This window comes from Camelus ferus, chromosome X (genome assembly GCF_009834535.1).
Source record: "Camelus ferus isolate YT-003-E chromosome X, BCGSAC_Cfer_1.0, whole genome shotgun sequence".
Lineage (NCBI taxonomy): Eukaryota > Metazoa > Chordata > Mammalia > Artiodactyla > Camelidae > Camelus > Camelus ferus.
Window position 1 is genome coordinate 50489635 of NC_045732.1, and position 22810 is coordinate 50512444.

A 22810-nucleotide genomic window follows, 5' to 3' on the forward strand; every position below is an offset into this window, starting at 1 on the left:
GGCCAAATCAGTAATTCCCAGTAGGAACTTCAAGAAAAGTTTCCTTTTAGTTGGCACACTGATTTTTACTTTACTAAATACAGTTCATCCATATACCACTCCCCACCTCCACTCAAAGGCAGAGTCTTCAAATGAAGGCACAGGCAAAGAATGTGGCAAGAACAAGAAAGCAAAACAAGTTTTACTCTTATTGTGAAGAGTTACAAGAAAAGGGTCTTTAGGGGAGAACTGGCAATCTCTTTCTCCACAGGAAAAAAACTACAATTTTTTTAAGTTTAGATTTTATAGGCAGAAAATGGTATCTGTTTCCACAATTTATCCTTCAAGTCAGGCAGGTAGCCCTAGCTCCCATCAAGAATAATCAGGCAAATGTTTAGAATTCAGATGTCAGAGATAAACCATGCAAACCAGTAATAAGTGGTTGGCAGTATTTAGAAATAAAAGCTATTTAAATCTTTTAATACTATATTTGGAATGAGGAAGGAAACAGGGAAAAAAGGTGTACCTAAAAGTCATTTTCATCTGCCTTGAAATCCCATCTTTTATCCAAGTTCATTCTACCTCAATTTAAGTACTAAACTACTATACCAAAAATGTCTCACTTGGTACTTAGCATGGACTATTTTGGTGGGGGGTATAGGAGTTGGAGATATATGCCAATATACTGCTAAATATACAGTCATCCCTCAATGATGGTTCCAGAACTCCGCCCCCCCGACACCAAAATCCAAGGATGCTCAATCTCTTACATAAAATGGCATAGTATTTGTATATAACCTATGAACATCCCTTTATATACTTTAAATTATATCTAGCGAACTTATAATACCTAATATTATGTAAATTGTATGTAAATAGTTGACTATGTGCAGCAATTCAAGTTTTGCTTTTTGAAACTTTCTGGAATTTTTTTCCCCAAATATTTTCAGTCAAGTTTGGTTGAATCTGCAGATAAGGAATCCATAGATATGGAGGGCCAACTGTAATCCTTGTCTAAAGGACTGTTCTATCTTCTCAGTATTTCCAATAATTGGCATAACTGAGTATAGACTCAAATATCTGCCACCCCATGCTCAAAATAGTCAGAGGCTTCCCATGTTTACAAATAAGGATAAAGTATAAACTCCTAACTAAGCATTTGAAGCTCTCTGAAGACAATTCACACATGATTTTCCAATCTTACTGGACCACAACTCAGCTCAAAGAAGGTTCTCTTCCCTCTTCACCCACTGAATTTTCTTTTACTTTTAATATTCACTTTATTTTTTGGTTGGGGGGAAGGTAATCAGGTTTACTTATTTATTTTTTTTTTGGAGGAAGTACTGGGGATTGAACCCAGGACCTCGGCATGTTAAGCATGCGCTCTACCACTTGAGCTATACTCTCCCCTTCTTTTACTTTTAATAATCAATTCTGCTTATAGTTTCTTGTTTAAAACTTAAGAGTACTCTCTACTGGAAGGTAAATTCCTCAAAGGAGGAAACTGGTCTGAGTTTACAGAGAAATACTAAATGTTTATTAAAATGAAAATAATGCCTGTTCAGGCAGGAATTCCTTAAAAGAAAAGGATGGTGATTTGTTGAGTATTTTTTAAAAGCCCTGCAGTCATTTAGTACATCAAATATTTTCCCTTCTGTCTCTGAACTGTAAGTAAGCTATGTTGTATGCTCTATAGTTTGCCTTCAAAAGAAATACATTATTTCACGTACTTAACAAGTAACAGGTACAATCACTTTAATACAAAACATTTACTCTTAGTTCTCTATTTTTAGTAGATACTCAGAAAACATAATGAAAATTCATAAATAGGCTGTTTTGGTTTTGAATTTTGGGGGTATCTGAGGAAAGCGGAAAGAGGAAAAGCAAGAAAAATAAGAGGTGGGCAAATTCTCCCCAACTCTATAGAAATTAACCATGCGTAGCTTCAAATCTCTAAATTAAGCAGCAGAGAATGAGCTGATAATCTTAGTATTAAAAATAAAAACATCTTAAAAATATAGTAAAATTCTTGATAAAATGTGCTGAGAAAGGCACATTACTTCATATCATCCCTGGCAAGATACACAATCACAAGGAAACATCAGACAAAACCAAATTTACTGCCCTGTGTTTTTCAAAAAATGAAGAGGGAAAAAAAGGCAAGGTGAACTGCTCCAGCTGCCCCAGATTAAAGAAGATTAAAGGGAAATGACAATAAAATGCAATGCCTATTCCAGAACTAGATCCTGGACCAGAAAAAAATAATTTTTTGTCTTTCACTATGAAGGACATTATGAATCAATTGGCAAAATGTGAATAAAGTCTGTAGATTAGAAATAGTACTATATCAATGTCAATTTCTAATTGTGCTAACTATACTGAGGTTACATAAGAGAGTATTTGGTGGTAACTTCTTATTTTGTAATACAGGAAAAAAGAGATGATTATTCTTTATCTCCTTGAACGTAGAATCAGATTCATCTCCTGAGGTTACAGTTACAAAAAAAATTCTGAAAAAATCATTCAATAAAATATCACATGAGATGAATGAGACATTGATTAGAAAGTTATTTTAAGTAAGTATCTTTGATCTGTGGATAGACACTTTTAAATATCATTTTATGAAAACATCCAAACATCTTTTTTGGGGGGGACAGAGTTACTAGTCAAAATGTAAATTAACACAGATTAAAGTATAATGGAAGCTCCATGGAGAGCCTTAATTTGTCTTGTCCACCTAAGTAGTATTTAGAACAGCTCTTGCAAGACACATGATAACAGTCATTAGTCATAACTAATATCTGAGCAATTATTATGTCCCAGACATTAACTTAAGTGTTTTGTGTCCATTAACTCATTTAATCATCACACAGCCCAAGAAATATTTGGTGAATGAATTAGTACTTTTTGCAGGATGACAATTACAATCAGTTCTGCAATTATGTAACAGGAGTTCTTAAATCACAAGTTAATGCAAAATTATGCAATGACACTGCAGGACTCACGGGGAAAATGGGGTTCGAAGCACAACATTCAAAAAACTTCATCAGTGACACATTTTTTTTAAAGATAGAAACCTAGCAGAAATGATAGCACAATTTTACACAGTTTACACACTTTAAGTGATTAAGAAATACACAAGTACAACAATAAATGACACTTTACCTTGAAAAAGACATGAAGTTTGCTTGTGGAAGTGGGCATCAGAAGGGTTGCATCTCATGAATTATTGTGAAGTGATGGAAGGAAGGTTATCTGAAATCGGATGGAAAATTGTAACAATAGATGTGGATGAATGTGGCTCATAATACAAGGGGTGAACTGAGGTAGCTGGCAGGTGTTTGAGGTATGTGCCTGTACACGTGTGTATTTTAATGCAGCTCAGTTCAGCTGGGTACAGTTTCCTGCATTCACCCAGGGCAAACTTTTTATAAAGGGCCAGATAGTAAATATTTTAAGCTTTGTGGGCCATTAGGTCTCTATTGCAATTAGTCAACTTTGAGACTGGTACAAAAGCAGCCACAGGAGAATGTAAACAAATGGCTTGGGTGTGTTCCAGCAGAACTTTATTTAAAAAAATAGGCCACTGTTTTGTGGCCACAGTTTGCTGAAACCTGACCTTGAACACAAAATCCTGAATAAGCAAATGTAAATTTTGTCTTATGCTCAAATTGTTCCCTGATGTGTCAATCTTGTTGGAACAAATTCACATATTCAAAACAAGCATTATAGGACAACTAAGTTTGGAATTCTATCAAATAAACCAAAAAAAACTCAAAAATATAATTCAAATAAGCAAAATAAATCCAATATTACTCAAAAATAAATTATTTTTTTATTTTGGATTTCATAAATCAAATGTCACCCAAAAGTCAACTGACAAATGATCAAAATAAAGACAACTAAAGATACATTTTGAACACACAGTCATTCAACATCTGTCCATTAAATTTTATACAATCTTTAAGAAAAATGGGTTACTCTTTTTACAATTCTTCTGAACTAAAATTATCAGGCTCACTCACAAGATCTGATGTACATCATACACCATGGTGACTATAGTTAAGAATACTGTAGTATATACTTGAAAGTTGCTGGAGAGTAGATCTTAAATGTTCTCCCCACAATAACAAAAATGGTAATTATTGTGGTAGTCATTTCAAAATAAATATGTATATCAAATCATCACATTGTACACCTTAAATTTACACATGCTACATATCAATTATATCTCAATAAAGCTGGAAAAAATACTAACTACACAATGGTTATACAATATTTGTCCCTGAACTGGGTCAAGAATTCTAAGTTGACCTCCTTTCAATTAGAAAATACTAATATATACATTTCTTTGCTCAAGCTGCTATACCTCACATCTGAAATCCTCCCCCAAGTCTTCTTTGTCAAAAGTATACCCATCCTCCAGGGGCCACACTCAAAAGCTATCTCTCTATAAAGCCTTCCCTGGACCCAGTCAGAAATGTCTTCCTATTCTGAACACCCATAGCAACTCAGCTTTTACCTAATGCAGCATTTAGCACTTTATATCCTGCTTCAAATTTATTTGTGAACATGTCTTATTTCCTCCGCTCTGTGGAAAATAAGACTAATCTTTAGCCATACTAATCCCTCAGCCTGGACTGCCCTTTTTCACAGCCAATCCTTAACTGCTAACTTATCTTCAAGACCCAATACAGATACCAGCTCCTCTGCAAAACTTCCCAGACATCCCCCATTCCTTCATTCTGATCCCTAACACAACCAATGTACCTCCATTTCAGCACTGCTTTGAAATTGCTTATTTATTTCCCCCACCTCTGATTAGGAATGCTTTAAGGAGGTGGGAATTTTTGTCTTATTACCCCTTTGCATACACACAGTCCCTGGCCCCTAGTTGATACTGGAGTTTTTGATCAACTAATAAAGCATTCCCTCAAAATATGCAGTATAGGGTATATACACATGAACACCACTGCCATATCAATAATTTATTAGGCAAATATTGCATGCATGTAACAGTTAACAAGAAAGCTGGACTCTTGATACCAAGAATGGCTATTTCAAGCCAAAACTCAGAGACAAAGTCTTAGAGACTGGCTGCAGAGCAAAATTCACAGAACCTTTTCCCGGGGCAAAAAGCACAACTGGCTAGAACTAATACACCTTTTCAGAAGTATCATCTCCAATCATGAAAGAGCAGAAATATACTGGATATAGTAATCTTTCAAAATATAAAACATATCCTGAGCCACAATAATTATTAACAAACCTCCCAGCAAAAGTTTTCCTTTCCAATGTTTGCACAAGTATGTATATATGATACTATGACATTATATTAGCAACAAAACACCTGTATCCTAACCATGCAAGTTTTAAAGCAAAAAAGATGCACATACATTGAATAAAGAAACTTCCCCTCATCATTTCTTCTCCCTACCCCTCAAAGGCAAACAAAGTCAAAAAAGAATGGACACTAACATAAGCAGAATTATCTTTTTAATAACTTTATAAATCATCTAGTACAAATTCATTTTGCAAATGACAAAGCAGAGGTCTAAAAAAGATAAATGATTTGTCCACAGTCAAACAGTCAGTTAAGCAACAACAGAGCTGTAACTAGAAAACCCAGGTTTGACTCAGAGTTAAGAGTTCATTCCTCTACATCAGAAGTTCTCAAATTTTTAGTCTCAGGACCTCTTTACACTCTTAAAACACTTAAAAATTAACAAAGACCCCAAAGAGACTTGACTTTACTGTCTTTTAGGAACCACTGTTATAACCATGTTACCTCCTCCAGAACTGCAGGCTTTATCAATAGCTTTTAAACTTACTCCCATTTTACAGATGGAGATATGGAGGTTAATCATCCTCCATGTCATCTATCAAACCAATATTAGCAACAAAACACCTGTATCCACAGTCAAACAGTGGATAAGCAATAGGATACGTGTACAGAGAGACTCTACTTAGACACTCCTTTTAGTGCCGTTATACTCAACATTCCAAAAGGAAGATCTATAAATCATTTTCAAAAGGCTTAACCCATTTGAACAGTATCTGCCAATGTCTAAGAGAACATTCACAGTCCCGAGGAAAAGTACTTCACGTAAACCCAAGAACTGCCTGTATCCTGTCACCCAATCCGTAAATCTATTCAGAGTCCAAAAGTGAAATAGGCACGTAAATATACATAATTTCTTACAGAAAATATTATTTCGAACACCTATAACTACACAGAAATACCTTTAAGTACTACATTTATCTTCTCTCTAGAAATACAATGTATAACAGAAAGCTCATGGCCAACTATACCAAGGGTTGCCAATAATGAGAACTGGCCCAGTCACAATAAAAGTCACAAATGTCCTTCTTCTCACCCCACACAGTCGGAATGCAAATATTTCAGGTAACATTTTTCAGAAATTAAGTTAGTATGCAACTGATTGTGAACTACCACCATAACACTTTCTGAGATATTTTCCCAACATCTTTCAATTCAGACAACCTCTGCCTTTTTAAATTTAAGACCAATAACTAGTTATACTGCTTTCAGCTTTTCAAGTAATCAATTGCTGTAAGGATTGGAATGACAAATCCCATCAAATTTTTAAGATCTTTATATAAAAATAAATTAAAGTTTTTTTGTCAGAGGCTGACCTTTCATAATGCCAAAAACTTGAAGGAAAAAAGCAATGTTATTTAAAACAAAACAAGTAACAAAAAAAACCTTTAAAAACAGTAACAAAACCTTTAAAGACTGAGTCACTGACTTTTCGGTGTGCAGTTGTCCCTTAGTATCCGCAGGGAGTTGGTTCCAGGACCCACCACAGATACCAAAATATGAAGATGCTCAAGTCTCAAAGTCCGCCCTCCATATCTGCAGTTCTGCACCTTCAGATTCAACCAACTAAAGATTGAAATTCATGGATACTGAACTGGAGGAACACAGGGCCAACTGTATGATTTAGCCAAGTCATCAATTTATTTTCCTCCCTTTTGTCTTTTGGCTATTTTTTTCACCACAGAATCCTAGAAATTTTGCTTTTTATAAACACAAGTAAATATTAGAACTAATATTTGTTCCTGCTAGACAGAAGATCTGATAAAGAAATCTGGAACTCCTGTATAGAATTAAATTAATGACAATGCATAGAATTGTTCATATTATTTCTACCTCACATTAGAATAGAATCAAGAGTGATGTGGTTATTGTGGGTTCAACTCACTCAAGCATTACCTGTCAGATTATCCCTTAACTATGATTATGGCTTGAGATGAATGACACTTGAGCCTGAGACAGTTCTTCTGAACACCCACTTGGAGCTCTTTCATAGTAAATATTCAGAGCGTATCATACTTTTTAAAATTAATTCTCCATACATGTGTTCTTTACAAGGAGTTTTTCACATAGCTTAAGATTATCCTGGAATTAAATGTTTCAGTTATTCCACTAACACATCTGAATATAAAAGGCAAAATATTATAAACAGCTACAAACTCAAAGACCTACAACAAATGACAATGGTGGCTAACCTGAACTTCTTCCATTGTAATACCTGGGCTAAATTAAAATGGTCATAATCATTATACTTGGCAGCTCAAAGAGGCATTAATGCCTCGTGGTTAAGAACATAAGCTCTGGAGTCAAGACTGGGTTAAATTCCAGCTCCACCTATTACAGCTGTATAACTTTGGTTAAATTCTTTAATCTCTCTATGCCTCAGTTTCCTCCTAATCTGTAAAATGGGAAACACCAAGTACCTACCCCATAGGGTTGTTCTGAGAATTAAGCAAGATTATATGGGTAAAGGTCAACAATAAGCACTCAATTTTAGTTATGACTATTACTCTTACCACCAACATCTACAAAAATTCAAGATCCAGAAGAAAAATTGACCCTGGCATAAAATGAATAATTCTATTCAGAAAGTCTGTACATAATTAATTTGTTTACCCTAAAAAGGGGGAGAAAATCCAAGTTCAATCTACAGTTTTAAATGCAGACTTTGTGAGATTTAGGAAAATCTAGAGGTCATATTTAACTGTAAGAGACATGTATACAAACACGAGCACCTGATAATAACTAGCCACCAATTTGTACTGGGTACCTCTTATGTGCCCAATATCCCTTAAAGACTTACTGCACCTGGACGAATTAATTCAGAAACCCAAGGCCACAATTTTTACACAACTAGGGATCTATAATCTAAGAACTAAAGTGCATTTTTTTCTCAAAGGAAGGAAAACATCTTCTATCTACTGCTTGTTAGTTCAGAAAAACAGGCGTACGTATTATAGGTTCATTCCCAAATTCTATATGCTAGCTAAAGTGTTCTATAAACATACATACCTATATATATATACATATATATACTCAAAAGCACATTTTGCCAACTACCAATGTAATTCTGATCCACAGTCCCTGTAATTTTATTTAGCCACTAGGCGACAAGGATACATCTCAGAGTAGGAAAATTACTTAATTCACAAGGGATGAAAAGTAAAATGTCAAACTGAAAAGCAAGTCAGCAAACCTGTGTAAAAGTGGTATATATTTCATATTAACAACCCACATTTTTTGACAGTATCAAGAGGCAAATCAGAAGCAGTAGAGTAAAACAGCTTGGTTGATAAGAGGTGGCCTGCCAGACACTGCCTCGGTTGCAACAGATCTTACTTCCCTTTGACCCACGTTAACGTGCTCCCCACCCATCACAGAATAAATCAACAAAAACAAGGTCTAATTACTTTTGCTCAAAATTTGCCCAGAAAGTGGAGGAACATTTTAGGACTGCCTTACCACCCATTAAAGCTGGACTACACAGAAAGTAGTATACTGGGGTTCTCTGAAAGCAAAACGCTGCGTTACTATCCCCTTGCCTGGAGGTAAATCCAAGGATACCCTTGAGGATCTGGAGTAGAGAAGGAGCACTGGCAAGACCCACTCGTTCACCCCTCAAAATGGGCTTGTCCCCATGGGCTTCAGAAAACAAAAAAAAAAAATTGCGCAAGGCTGGGGTACTTCCCGTCTCCAGCGATCTAAACGCCACTAAGTAGTCCCAGAATCTCACATCTCCCGCCCCGCCCCCCTCCCCCTCTTCCCACCCCCACCCCTCCTTTTCCCACCCCCACCCCCTCCTTTCTCACCCCCACCCCCGCTTCTTCCCCACGCAGTTTCTAGGCCCAAAGATTAGGAAAAATGACCAGGATGCCAAAAACCATTTCCCACTTTGGGGTCTCAATTCCACAGGCACCAAAGAATAAACAGATGAGGCCAACTAAGCTCCACGGGTTAGGGGAGGTTGGAGAAAGCGCCCGAAATGCCAGGCCGCGCCCCCCCCCACCCCCACCCCGTGTTGAAGCCTACCACCGAAACCCCGAAACCCTCTTCACCTAAAAAGATGCCTCTTTCCGCTTAGCAAAACACAAGCCTAACCCGCTAAACCAAAGCTTTCCCAAACACCCGGCTCAGAAGGAGCGTAGGTCGAGAGGGCTGGAACCCGTGAGACGGTGCTGTGTTTTACCTCATGGGCTCAGCAGTCATGTTTTCGCTTCAACGCCTTGTCGGCTTCAGCGACCGTAGGGCGCCACTCTGCGCTCCCCGGCGCCCAGTTACGATAGAAATGCACTGGACTCCTAGCCGTCACTAGAGCTGGTGCTGGAGCCTCTCCACAGCTCAAAGGCCACCACCGATGCCACCGCCGCAGGAGCCGCGGAAACAAAGCGACGCCGCCGCCGCCGCCATTTTGTTGGGCCGAGGCTCAGGCAGCAGAATTGGCGCGCCCTCCCTCTTCCCCTTTCCGTCATCCATTGGCTGCCTTCTCCGCAGCGCTGATTCTTATTGGCTACTGAAATTCACCTTCTTTGGGGGCCTGTTGCTAAGGCGGTCTACGTCACTTGATCCCCTCCACCTTTTCTTAGGGGGTCCAGTTCAGTCCCACTGACCTGAAGGTGCTAGTTACGTATTTTGACTTTATTCTGAAAATGCTTTTTAATCCATCCTCTTTCTTTGATATACTGACAAAACAATAACAGCAACTTAAATTTACTGGGAGTTTACTATATACCCAGCACTATACTAATCCTTTACCCAGGTTATCTCTCGTAATCGTTATACCCTTTGAGGCAGACATACGCTTGTTACCTACATTTTCCAGATGAGGAAACCAAGACACAAAGTCCCACAGTAGCGGAGCCAAGATTCGGATCAGACGCTTCGTTATTAACCGCTAATCTATACGGCCATCCTTTACATTTTCTTTCCTTTAGTCCAGGTTATCATCAAGTTCTTTATTTCCTACATGACTTATATATAATATTAAGCATGCCAGCATGCTTACAAATATATGTCATAAATATAAAGCATAAGACCAACTTCAGATCTGCACACGATTTTTTTCAGTATTGAATAAACTCTAAACTGCCGCTTGGAACACCCACACTTTGACCGTTTCCCCAGTCTGATGTGACTTTTCCACCTCATTACAGAGGTTTGGCTGTATCATTTCTAAAAGCCTTTCTAAGTTTCATATTCTATAATTTAATTGTCCATTGGTGATATCTGCAAGTCACAAATCATTTCCGTAAAATCAAATAGTTTCAAATTTTATTTCTAAATTTATTCTGCCGTACATGTTTTCATTCATTCTATTTGATTTTCTTGAATTTAGCAAGAGCTCCTGTTGTGTTTAGGTGACAGGGTTGCTGCTTTCTACCAGAATAGCAAGTGATTCGCCTTCTTTGCACAGAACATTTTGATAATCAGATAGACTGTAGCAACTTTTTCAATCAAGAGAAGCGTGTATACACTTCAAGTCATCTTTCAAATACTGAAGTACCATTGCCAACTGTAGAAACCAGCCTTTTGTATCTGGTAAAGTGGTTTCCTCCTTGTCTTTTATGCATTAAATATCACTTAAACGTACAAATTACAGAAGTTATATTTTCCTCCTTGGTGAATGCAGTTAATTTGAAAGGAGGTCCACTGCGTTACAAGACAATACACAACTTTTAAACGAGCTCTTGGGGACAAGACTTCTTAAAACAAGCATCTTCAGATGACAAATTCCACAGATAGAAAAACATCTTAATAACAAAATTATAATCATATAATTTTTAAAATATAAAATTGCTGACTATATATGTGAATCATGGAGAGAATTTACTTGCTATTAAAGGACTACTAAAAGTTTTACTGATATATTATAGGTGTACCACCTTCAACAAATGATTGTCAATAAGTTTCCTTCAGCTCTATTTTAGAAAAAAATTCACTGGTACACATCTCTTTCACATTTTTCATCAAATTGCCACAGAAATCAATATAGAATCCTTTCTTGGACTCTCGACCATAAATGTGTAATTTGTGAGTTTGCTTATTTGCTTTGCAAGAAAGACAAGGTAAATTACCTTTAAAAGAGCAAATTAAATGATAAAATAGATACTTTCATATTTTTAATAGACACCATCACAAATTCTGACTATTTTATGTCATAATCATAATGCTTTGGCAATATCTATGAAATATTTAAATGTATATATCCTCTAATCCAGCAATTTAACTTCTAGGAAGTTATCTAACTGACATATTCTACATGTGAAAAAGCTGTCCACAAGACTATTCACTGCAGCATTGTTTGTAACAGCAAAGATTTAGAAACAACGTAGACAGTCCTCAACAGGAGACTGGTCAAATAAACTATGCTATCCATACAACAGAATACCACATAGCTCCTTAATATAAAAATTTTTCAAAACTCAGTTGCGTTTCTATGCACTATCAATGACCAATCTGAAAAGGAAGTTAAGAAATCAATCTCATTTACTATAGCATCAAAAAGGATAAAACACTTAGGAATAAACTTAACAAAGGAGATGAAAAGACTTGCACACTGAAATCTGTAAGACATTGCTAAAGGAAATCAAAGAAAACACAAACAAATGGAAAGACATCTGATGTTCATGGATTGGAAAATTTAATGTTGTTAAAATGTCCATACTAGCTAAAGGGACCTAGAGATTTAATGAAATCCCTATCAAAATCCCAATGTCATTCTTTGCAGAAATAGAAAAAAAACCCTAAAATTAATATATAAGTTCAAGGGACCCTGGAAAGCCAACTCAGTCTTGAAAAAGAAGAGCAAAATTGGAGATTCCAAAACATACCACAAGGCAGCAGTAATCAAGACACTGTCTTAACAGCAAAGGAAACCATAAGCAAAACAAAATGACAGCCTACAGAATGGGAGAAAATATTTGCAAAAGATAAGACTGACAAAGGTTTAATCTCCAGAATATATAAACAGCTCATACCACTTAATAAGAAAATAACAAACAACCCAATCCAAAAATGGGCACAAGACCTAAACAAGCAATTCTCCAAGGAAGACATACAAATGGCCAATAGGCAGACAAGAAAATACTCAATATCACTAATTATCAGAGAAATGCAAATCAAAACTATAATGAGGTATCACTTCACACCAGTTAGAATGGCCATCATTCAAAAGTTCACAAATGATAAATGCTGAAGAGGGTGTGAAGTAAAGGGAACCCTCCTACACTGTCGGTGGGAATGCAGTTTGGTGCAGCCACTGTGGAAAACAGTATGGAGATTTCTCAAAAGACTAGGATTAGATACCATATGACCCAGCAATCCCACTCCTGGGCATATATCCAGAAGGAACCCTAATTCAAAAAGATACAAGCACCCCAGTATTCATAGCAGCACTATTTACAATAGCCAAGACATGGAAACAACCAAAATGTCCATTGACAGATGACCAGATAAAGATGTTGTGGTATATTTATACAATAGAATACTATTCAGCTATAAAAAATGACAACATAATGCCATTTGCAGCAACATGGATGCCCCTGGAGTTTGTCATTCTAAGTGAAGTAAGCCAGAAACAGAAAGAAAAATACCATATGACATCACTCACATGTGGAATGTAGAAAAAAATAAGAAGAAGAAGACAAATGAACTTAAATATAAAACAGAAACAGACTCACAGACATAGAATACAAACTTGTGGTTGCCAGGGGTTAGGGGAGTAGGAAGGGACAGACTGGGAGTTCAAGATTTGTAGATACTGACAGTTGTATATAGAATAGATAAACAAGTGTATACTGTATAGCACAGGGAAATATATAGAAGATCTTGTAGTAGCTCACAGTGAAAAAGAATATGAAAATGAACATATGTATGTTCATGCATGACTGAAAAATTGTGATGTACACCAGAAATTGACACAACATTGTAAACTGACTATAACTCAGTAAAATTTAAAAAACAGTGGGGTATTGACATAAATATAGATACGCAGAAAATGGAACAGAAAAGACAGCCCAGAAATAAACCCTTGCATATACAGTCAAATGATTTTCACCAAAGGTGCCAAGACTACATAATGCAGAAAGGACAGTCTTCAACAAATGGTGTTAGGAAAATTGGATATCCACTTGCAAAAGCATGAAGTAGAACTCTTAATTTACACAAGGCACGAAGATTACCTCAAAATGGATTAAAGGTCTAAATCTATACTATTCCTAGAAGAAAGCATAGGGGGGAAGCTTCAGATTATTAGATTTGGCAATTGGTTTCTTGGATGTTACAGTGAAAGCACAAGCAATAAAAGTAAAATTGATAAATGGGACTATATCAAATTTTAAAACCTCTACATATAAAAGGAACTATCAACTGTGTGAAAAGGGAATCTATGAAATGGGAGAAAATATTTGCAAATCATATATCTGATAAGTGGTTAATATCCATAATATATAAGAAACTTCTACAACTCACCACCGACAACAGCAACAACAGATAAAAACTCGATTAAGAAACGTGCAAAGGGCTTGAATAGACAATTTTCAAAAGAAGATATAAAATGACCAACAAGCATGAAAAAATGCTCAACACCACTGATCATAAGAGAAATTCAAATCCTCAATGAGATGTTACCTTAGGCCTGTTGGAGTGTCTATCGTCAAAAAAATAAGAGATAAGTACTGGCAAGGATGTGGTGAAAAGGGAACCCTTGTGCGTTGTTGCTGGGAATATAAAATGGTGAAGCTGCTAAGGAAAACAGTATGGAAGTTCCTCAAAAAGTTAAAAATAGAATTACCGTAGGATTGAACAATTCCACTTCTGGGTATATACCCAAAAAATGGAAAGCAGAGTCTCAAAGAGATAATTGCATGCTGATGTTCATTGTAACATTATTTACAATAGTCAGGAGGTGGAAGCAACTCAAATGTCAACTGACAGATGAATGAATAAAGTAAATGGAATATTATGCAACCTTAAAAAAGAAAGAAATCCTTTCACATGCTACAACATAGATGAACTTTGAGAATATTATGCCAAGTGAAATAAGTCAGCCACGAAAAGACAAATACTGTATAATTCCACTCGTATGAAGTATTTTAAGTAGTCAAAATCATGTAAACAGAAAGTAAAAAGATGGTTGATAAGGACTGGGGAGATGGGTAGGGTAGGGGAGGGGGGCATTAGTGTTTAGTAGGTATAAAGTTTCAATATTGCAAGATTAAACAGTCCTAGAGATCACAACAATGTGAATATACTTAATGCTGTCTGAAGTGTACACTTAAAATGGTTACATTTTTTACTACAATAAAAACTTATTTTAAAAAAGAGCAGATACAGATGTACATATATGAGATGTTTTTCTGGTTATATTGTTAAATGGGAAAAAACAAGTTGCATAACACTGTATATTAGTGTTAGTGTTTGGGAGAGAGCAAAAGTAAGAGCAAGAGTGAGAGAGAGGATGAGAAGCAAAATAATTCTGAAAGAATGAAAATTATACGTGATAATAGTGTTTACTTTGGGAATGTAACCTGGAAGTGGGAGTTGAGGGCGAACAGGGTAGGAAGAAACTTCAATATACTTCACTATACTTCACTATATACTCTTTGCACCTTTTATATTTTGTAAATACATGTGGGTGTATTTCCTGTTCAAAAAACGAATGTGAATTTAAAATTAAGACAGTGTGATATTGGTGAAAGAAGAGACAAATAGATCAATGGCAGAACAGAGTGCCCAGACATAATCCCACACAAATAGAGTCAACTGATGTGAAACAAGGACCAAAGGCAATTCAATTGGGAAAGGACAGTCTTCAACAAATAGTGCTAGCATAGTTGGACATCCATATGGAAAGAAAATGAGTCTAGACCCAGACCTTACAACTTTCATAAAAATTAACTGAAAATGGATCATAGATCTAAATTAAAAACACAAAACTGTCAAACTCCTACGAGATAAAGTTGGAAAAAATCTAAGTGACCATGGATTTATCAATGACTTCTTAGATGCAACACAAAAAGCATGATCAGTTAAAGAAAAAATTGATAACTTGGACTTTATTATAACTAAAAACTTCTGCTCTGTAAGACACACTGGTAAAAGCGTGAAAAGTTTAGCCACAGACTAGGAGAAAATCTTTGCAAAATATATCTGATAAAGGACTGATACCCAAAATAAACAAAAAAACCCTTACAATTCAACAATAAGAAGACAAAGACCCAATTTTAAAGTAACAAAAGAACTGAACAGACATCTCATCAAAGAAGATATACTGATAGCAAATAAGCTTGTGGGCAAAAAATGCTCATCATACTTCATTAGGGAACTGCAAATTAAAAGAACAATGAGATACCATTACACATTTATTAGGATGGCTAAAATCCAAAACACTGACAACACCAAAAACTGGTGACGACGTGGAGCAACAGGAACTCTGATTCATTGCTGGTAGGAATGCAAAATGGTACAGCCACTTTGGAAAGTTTCTTGCTAAACATAAAGCTAAACATACTTTTACCATATGATCCCACACTTGCAAGAATGAATGCATTAATGAATTGAAAATTTACATCAACACAAAAATCTTCACGCAGATGTTAATAACAAATTTATTCATAGTTACCAAAACCTTGAAGCAACCAGGATTGCCTTCAGTAGGTGACTGAATAAGTAAACTGTGGCACCACCAGACAGTAGAATATTATTCAGCCCTAAAAGAAATTAGATATCAAGCCATGGAAATGCATGGAGGAAATGTAAATGCCTGTTACTAAGTGAAAGAATCCAATTCGAGAAGGCTAAGTACTATATATGATTCCAACTATCTGATATTTAGAAAAGGCAAAACTACAGAGATAGTAAAAAGATTAGACAGTAAAAAGACAGTGAAAAAGAGTGCCAGGGTTGTTGTGGGGAGAGATTGATGAATAGGAACAGCACAAAGGCTTTTAGAGCAGTGAAACTATTGTGTATGTTACTATAATGGTGGGTATATGTCATTATTCATTTCTCCAAACCCATAGAAAGTCCAACACCAAGAGTGAACTTTTATGTAAGCTATGGATTCTGGGTGATAATGATGTATCAATGTAGGTTCACCAATTGTCACAAATGTGCCGCACTAATTCAAGTAAGTAATAATAGGGGAAGCTCGGTAGGGGGATGAGGTGGTATATGAGAAAATTCAGTACTCTGCTCAGTTTTCCTGTAAACCTAAAAGTGCTCAAAAAATAAAGCCCATTTAAAATGAATATAATTAAAAATCATAAAATAATTCATTTTTCTCATAGGTCTGTCTAGTTTTTTTCTTTAACATAAGAGAAATTAAAACGGCCTCTTCACTCACATTGTGAAAATAACAGGGGAGAACAGCATATTTAAAAGTAAACCAGGACACTTGCACCCCAATGTTCATAGCAGCACTATTTATAATTGCCAAGATATGGAAACAGCCTAAATGTCCATTAACAGATGACTGGATAAAGAATATGTGGTATATTTATACAATGAAATACTATTCAGCCATAAAAACCGACAACATAACGCCATTTGCAGCAACATGGAGGTTCCTGGAGAATGTCATTCTAAGTGAAGTAAGCCAAAAAGAGAAAGAAAAATACCATATGAGATCGCTCATATGTGGAATCTAAAAACAAACAAACAAACAAACAAAACATAAATACAAAACAGAAACAGACTCATAGACATAGAATACAAACTTGTGATTGCCAAGGGGGCAGGTGGTGGGAAGGGACAGACTGGGATTTCAAAATGTAGAATAGATAAACAAGATTATACTGTGTAGCACAGGAAAATATATACAAGATCTTGTGGGAAAAAAAAGAAAAAAAAGATCTTGTGGTAGCTCACAGTGAAAAATAATGTATGACAATGAATGTATGTATGTTCATGTATAACTGAAAAATTGTGCTCTACACTGGAATTTGACACAACATTGTAAAACGACTATAACTCAATAAAAAATGTTTAAAAATTTTTTAAAAAATTTTACAGTTAAAAAAAAGTAAACCAGGTACAAACTTCCAGTTATAAAATAAATAAATCATGGGGATATAATGTATACCATGGTGACTATAGTTAATAATACTGTATTGCATTTTTGAAACTTGCTAAGAGTAAATCTTAAAGTTCTCATCACAAGAAAAAAATTGTAAGTGTATATTAACTAGACTTATTGTGGTGATCATTTTGCAATATACACAAATATCAAATCAGTATGCTGTATACCTGAAACTAATGTAATATTGTATATCATTTACACCTCAATAAAAAAGTAAACCATACAAGATTAATCTTATAGCTCCAAACCAAATAGTGTTTCTTTCTCATAAACCAGTAAGAGTTGAATAAATTATTCAATATTTTTGAAAGTCTATACTTAAGGAAACTTAATAATTTGTTGATCTTTTCTAAAAACCAATATTTGGTTTGTTGATTTTCTCTGTTGTTTTCTATTCTCTATTTTGCATATCTCCATTCTAATCTAATCTTTAATATTTCCTTCCTTCTGCTAGCTTTGGGTATAAATTCTGTATGTCTTTTATATATAGTTTCTTCTAAACCCATAGATTCTTCTTTTCTAGTTAAGCTCTAATGGTAGATTATTGATTTGAGATCTTTCTTCTTTATAATGTAGGCATTTACAGATATAATTTTCTCCCTGAGCAATGCTTTCACTGCATCCTATGTTTTTGTATGTTATGTTCCTTTTTTTTTAATTCATCTCAAAGTATTTTCTAATTTCTTTTGCTATTTCCTCTTTGACCCATTGATTGTTTAAGAGTATGCTGTTTAATTTCCACATATTTGTGAATTTTCCACATGTCCTTCTGTTATTGATTTCTGGTTTTGTTCCATTGTAATTATAGAAGATATTTTGTATGATTCAATCTTTAAAATTTTTTTAACATTTTTTATTAAGTTATAGTCGTTTTACAATGTTGTGTCAAATTCCAGTGTAGAGCACAATTTTGCAGTTATATATGAACATACATACATTCATTGTCACATTTTTTTCCCTGTGAGCTACCACAAGATCTTGTATATATTTCCCTGTGCTATACAGTATAATCTTGTTTATCTACCTACGTATGCCTGTCAGTATCAACAAATTTGGATATCCCAATCTGTCCCTTCCCACACCCTGCCCCCTCAATCTTTTAAAATTTATTGAGTAATGTTTGTGGCCTAAAATATGGTGTAAACTGGAGAATGTTCCATGTGCACTTGATAGAAATGGGAATTCTGCTCTTGTTGGGTGAAGTGTTCTGTGTAAGTCTGTCAGTCTAGTTGGTTTATAGTGTTGCTCAAGCCCTGTTTCCTTAATGAGCATCATTCTGGTTGTTTTATTCATTATTAAAAATGGAGTAGGGAAGTTTCCAACACTTATTTTAGAATTGTGTACTGTTTCTCCCTTTAATTCTATTGATATTCTCTTCATATATTTGGGGGAAACATTGTTAGGTGCATATATGTTTATAATTATTATATTCTCTTAATGGATTGACACTTTATCAATACATAATGTCTTTTTTTATCCCTTGTAACAATTTTTAACTTAAAGTCAATTTTTTCTTATATTAGTATAGCTACCTCAGCTCTCTTTGGTTGTTATTTTCATGGAATATCTTTTCTCATTCTTTCATTCGACATATGTGTCTGAATCTAAATTGAGTCTCTTGTAGACAGCCTATAGTTGTATTGTGGATTTTTTTAAAATCTATTTTGCCATTCTCTGCCTTCTTATTGGAGAGTTTAATCCATTTACATTTATGTAATTAGTAATAGGGAAGGACTTATTTCTGCTATTTTACTATTTGTTTTCTTTTTCTTAAACATTTTTTACTGAGTTATAGTCATTTTACAATGTTGTGTCAAATTCCAGTGTAGAGTACAATTTTTCAATTATACCTGAACGTACAGATATTCATTGTCACATTTTTTTTTCACTGTAAGCTACCACAAGATCTTGTATATATTTCCCTGTGCTATACAGTATAATCTTGCTTATGTATTCTGCATATGCCGGTCAGTATCTACAAATTTTGAAATCCCAGTTTGTCCCTTCCCAGTCCCTACCCTCTTTGCAACCACACGTTTGTATTCTATGTCTATGAGTCTGTTTCTGTTTTGTATTTATGTTCATTTTTTTTTTTTAGATTCCACATATGAGTGATCTCATACGGTATTTTTCTTTCTCTTTCTGGCTTACTTCAGTTAGAATGACATTCTCCAGGAACTACTATTTGTTTTCTATATGTCATATATACTCTGTTCTTCAATCCCTCCATTACTGCTTTCTTTTGTGCTTAATTGATTTTGGAATGTATCATTTTTATTCTCTTATTTCCTATTTTGTGTAATTTTACATTTTATTGGTGGTTATCCTGGGAACTATAATAAATCAAATTTAGAACAATCGAGTGTGAAATAATGCCAACTTACCTTCAATAGTATATAAAAACTCTGATCCTACACAGCTCCATCTTTCCCCTTTTATGTTGCTACCATCAAACATATCTTTATACATTGTATACTCATTAATATAATTTATTATTTTATGCACATTCTTTTAAGTCATATATGAAAATAAAGAGGAGTTTATTACCCAAGAAGGCAATAATTCTGGCTTTTATATTTACCTATGTATTTACATTTACTAGTGCTCTTCATTGCTTCATATGGTTTTGAGTTACTGTCTAGTGTATTTCAATTTCAGCTTGAAAGTCTTGCTTTAGCATTTTTTATTGTCCAGATCTACTAGAAACAAACTCAGCTTTTGTTTATCTGGGAATGTCTTCATTTTTTCTTCATTTTTGAAGGACTGTTATGGCAGATTTAGAATTCCTGCTTGACATTTTTTTTCTTTCAGGACTTTAAATATGTCATCCCACTATTTTCGGACTTCCTTGGTTTCTAATGAGAAATTGGTTGTTAATTCTATTGAGGATCTCTTTTAAGTGAAAAATCACTTTTCTCTTGGTACTTTCAATATTCTCTGTCTCTCTGTCTGTCTTGGTGTGGAGCTCGGTGTTTATTTTACTTGGAGTTTGGTGAGCTTCTTAGATGTGTAGATTCATGTCTCCCATCAAATTGGGAAGTTTCAGCCATTATTTCTTCATGTATTCTTTCTGCATTTCCTCCCTCTCCTCTTCTGCTGGAACACCCATTATGTGTATTGGTGTGCTTGATGTTGTCTCTTAGGTTCTGTTGTCTTTATTCTTTTCCTTTCTGCTTCTCCAACTGGATAACTGTAATTGATTCATCTTCATGTTCACTATTTATTTCTTTTGTCTGCTTAAATATGTTTTTAAAGTCCTCTAGTAATTTTTTTTCAGTAATACATCTTTCAGATCAATAATTTCTATGTTTTATATATCTTTTTTTTCCTCCAAGGATAATGTTTTATCTTTTCTAGCTTTGTTGACAGAGTTTAAGGTGTACAACATGATGATGTGATACACACATATATATATATAGTGAAATGCTTAACACAATAAGGTTAGTTAACACATCTTTTACCTCACATAATTAACATTTTGTTATAATTCTTTTTTATTGATATTCTTATTTGGTGAGACATTGTTCACCTGGTTTCCTTTGGTATTTTTAGGACATGGTTTCCTTTAGCTCTCGGAATTATTTTAAATAGCTGATTTAAAATCTTTTTTAGCAAGTCCAATGTCTAGGCTTCCTAAAGTATAGTTTCTATTAATTTCCTTTCTTGCCTGTGAATGGGCTATACTTTCTCTTCCCTCATGTACCTAATAATTTTTTGTTGAAAACTGGACAATTTTGATATTATAATGTGGCAACTCTGGAGATAAGATTCTCCTCCTTTCCTAGTGTTTGTTGCTGCATGTCGTAGGTTGTAGTTCTTGCTTAGTGAACGTCCTAAAGTATTTTTGTAAAGACTGTACTTTTTGTCATGTGTGGACATTGAAGTCTCTGTTTCACTAGCTTAGTGGTTATCTAATGATATGAGAATGATTTCCTTAAACATCTGGAGGTAGAAAGAAAGAAAGAAAGAAAGAAAGAAAGAAAGAAAGAAAGAAAGAAAGAAAGAAAGAAAGAAAGAAAGAAAGAAAAGAAAAGAAAAGAAAAGAAAAGAAAAGAAAAGAAAAGAAAAGAAAAGAAAAGAAAAGAAAGGAAAGAAATAAAGGAAAGAAAGAAAGAAAGAAAGAGAAAGGAAGGAAGGAAGGGGGAAAGAAAATACTCTTTCAGTCTTTGCTGATTGGCCTGGTGTTGGTACAGTTCTTCAACACTTAGTCAGTTTACAACTGTGTCTTAGCTTTCACTTCTTGCTTGCACTGAGCATAAAGATTAGTCACAAGTGAAAGCTTAGAGAACTATTAAGTCTATTCTGAGCATGCATCCTGTTATGGGTATATAAAGCCTTTGTTTCCTAAAGTAAGTCTCTCCTCAGCTTTTCCTCCCAGACTTTTGGCACTTGTATTGTTTGCTACAATGTTTTGCCCCAGGCAGCAGTGGCTTGTTCATTCATCTTTTAATATTTTCAAGGAGCATGCTGTGCATAGCTGCTTTTCTGTCCTGAATAGTTAGGTGAAACTAAGGCAAGCCTTTTGTGTCATTTCTTCAGGGAATCCACAGGCAGGTCAAAACACAATTTCTTGGGAACAAAGTCTGCTCTGCTCTCTTTGGGACCAACCACCACACTGGGAACACAGAGTGTTACCTTCAAAACTCTGCCACACCAATGTAGCGGGGTGGTGCAAGGCTAAAACATCACAAAGTTCTCCTACCATGCTTAAATTTTCTTTTCCTTGATTCAGTATCCATTTGGTTGCTTCAAACTTTTGACAATTTTCCAGAGCTCCAAGTAAGCTGATTCTGGCAGTTTTTGCTCTTTTTTCAGTGTTTCTGTGATGGGATGTGTCCTCTGAGCTGTTCACTTTGCCGTTTTCTGCCTTAGCTATTTTTGGCCCTTCATATTTCCATATATATTTTAAAATCAGCATTTCAATCTTCACACACATACAGAAATCTTGTGTAATTTTTTTGGAATTGATATGAAAATTGAGAGCTCTACAATATGGAATATTAAAATCTGTGAACAGGGTATATCCTTTAAGTGTTCTTTAATTTCTCTCAACAATGTTTTGTAGTTTCCAGTATATATCTTGCACATCTTTTATTACATTTACTCCTAATATTATCTTAATGTGACTTAACATTTGAGAGAACTAGCTGGCTAGTCACTATCTGGGAATTTCATCTTCCTTTCATCTGCTAAGCTGTTAAGACTTGAATAATATGTATGATACTATAGAAAAATGGTAGTACTGGTATTTTAGTATTTATTTTGTATATTATGAAAACATTGGTATTTTATTACAATCTGAGATAAAATTGTCATTCTCTTCTACATGTCCTCAGATGTTGTTACATCTGAAAAAGGACCAGGAACCAGGAACCAGGATTCCTTGTATGTCTGGCTTGAGTCTTTCCAAGTAGAAT

General features: G+C 35.0%; 1 protein-coding gene across 10 annotated transcripts in view; it reads right to left on the reverse strand.

Moving 5' to 3' along the window:
• ATRX (ATRX chromatin remodeler) overlaps positions 1-9761 on the reverse strand; it is a 229103-nt gene extending 219342 nt beyond the window's left edge. For 5 of the 10 annotated variants that reach the window (XM_032475539.1, XM_032475538.1, XM_032475533.1 and 2 more), the window contains exon 1: positions 9504-9761. In XM_032475539.1, coding sequence (XP_032331430.1) covers positions 9504-9523 — 20 coding nt within the window. In that variant the 5' untranslated portion in view covers positions 9524-9761. Of the gene's footprint in view, positions 1-3144; positions 3235-9503 lie in introns of all 10 variants that reach the window. The other 5 variants (XM_032475535.1, XM_032475541.1, XM_032475542.1 and 2 more) reach the window with 3 other exon arrangements.
• Between the last annotated feature and the right edge of the window lie 13049 nt (positions 9762-22810).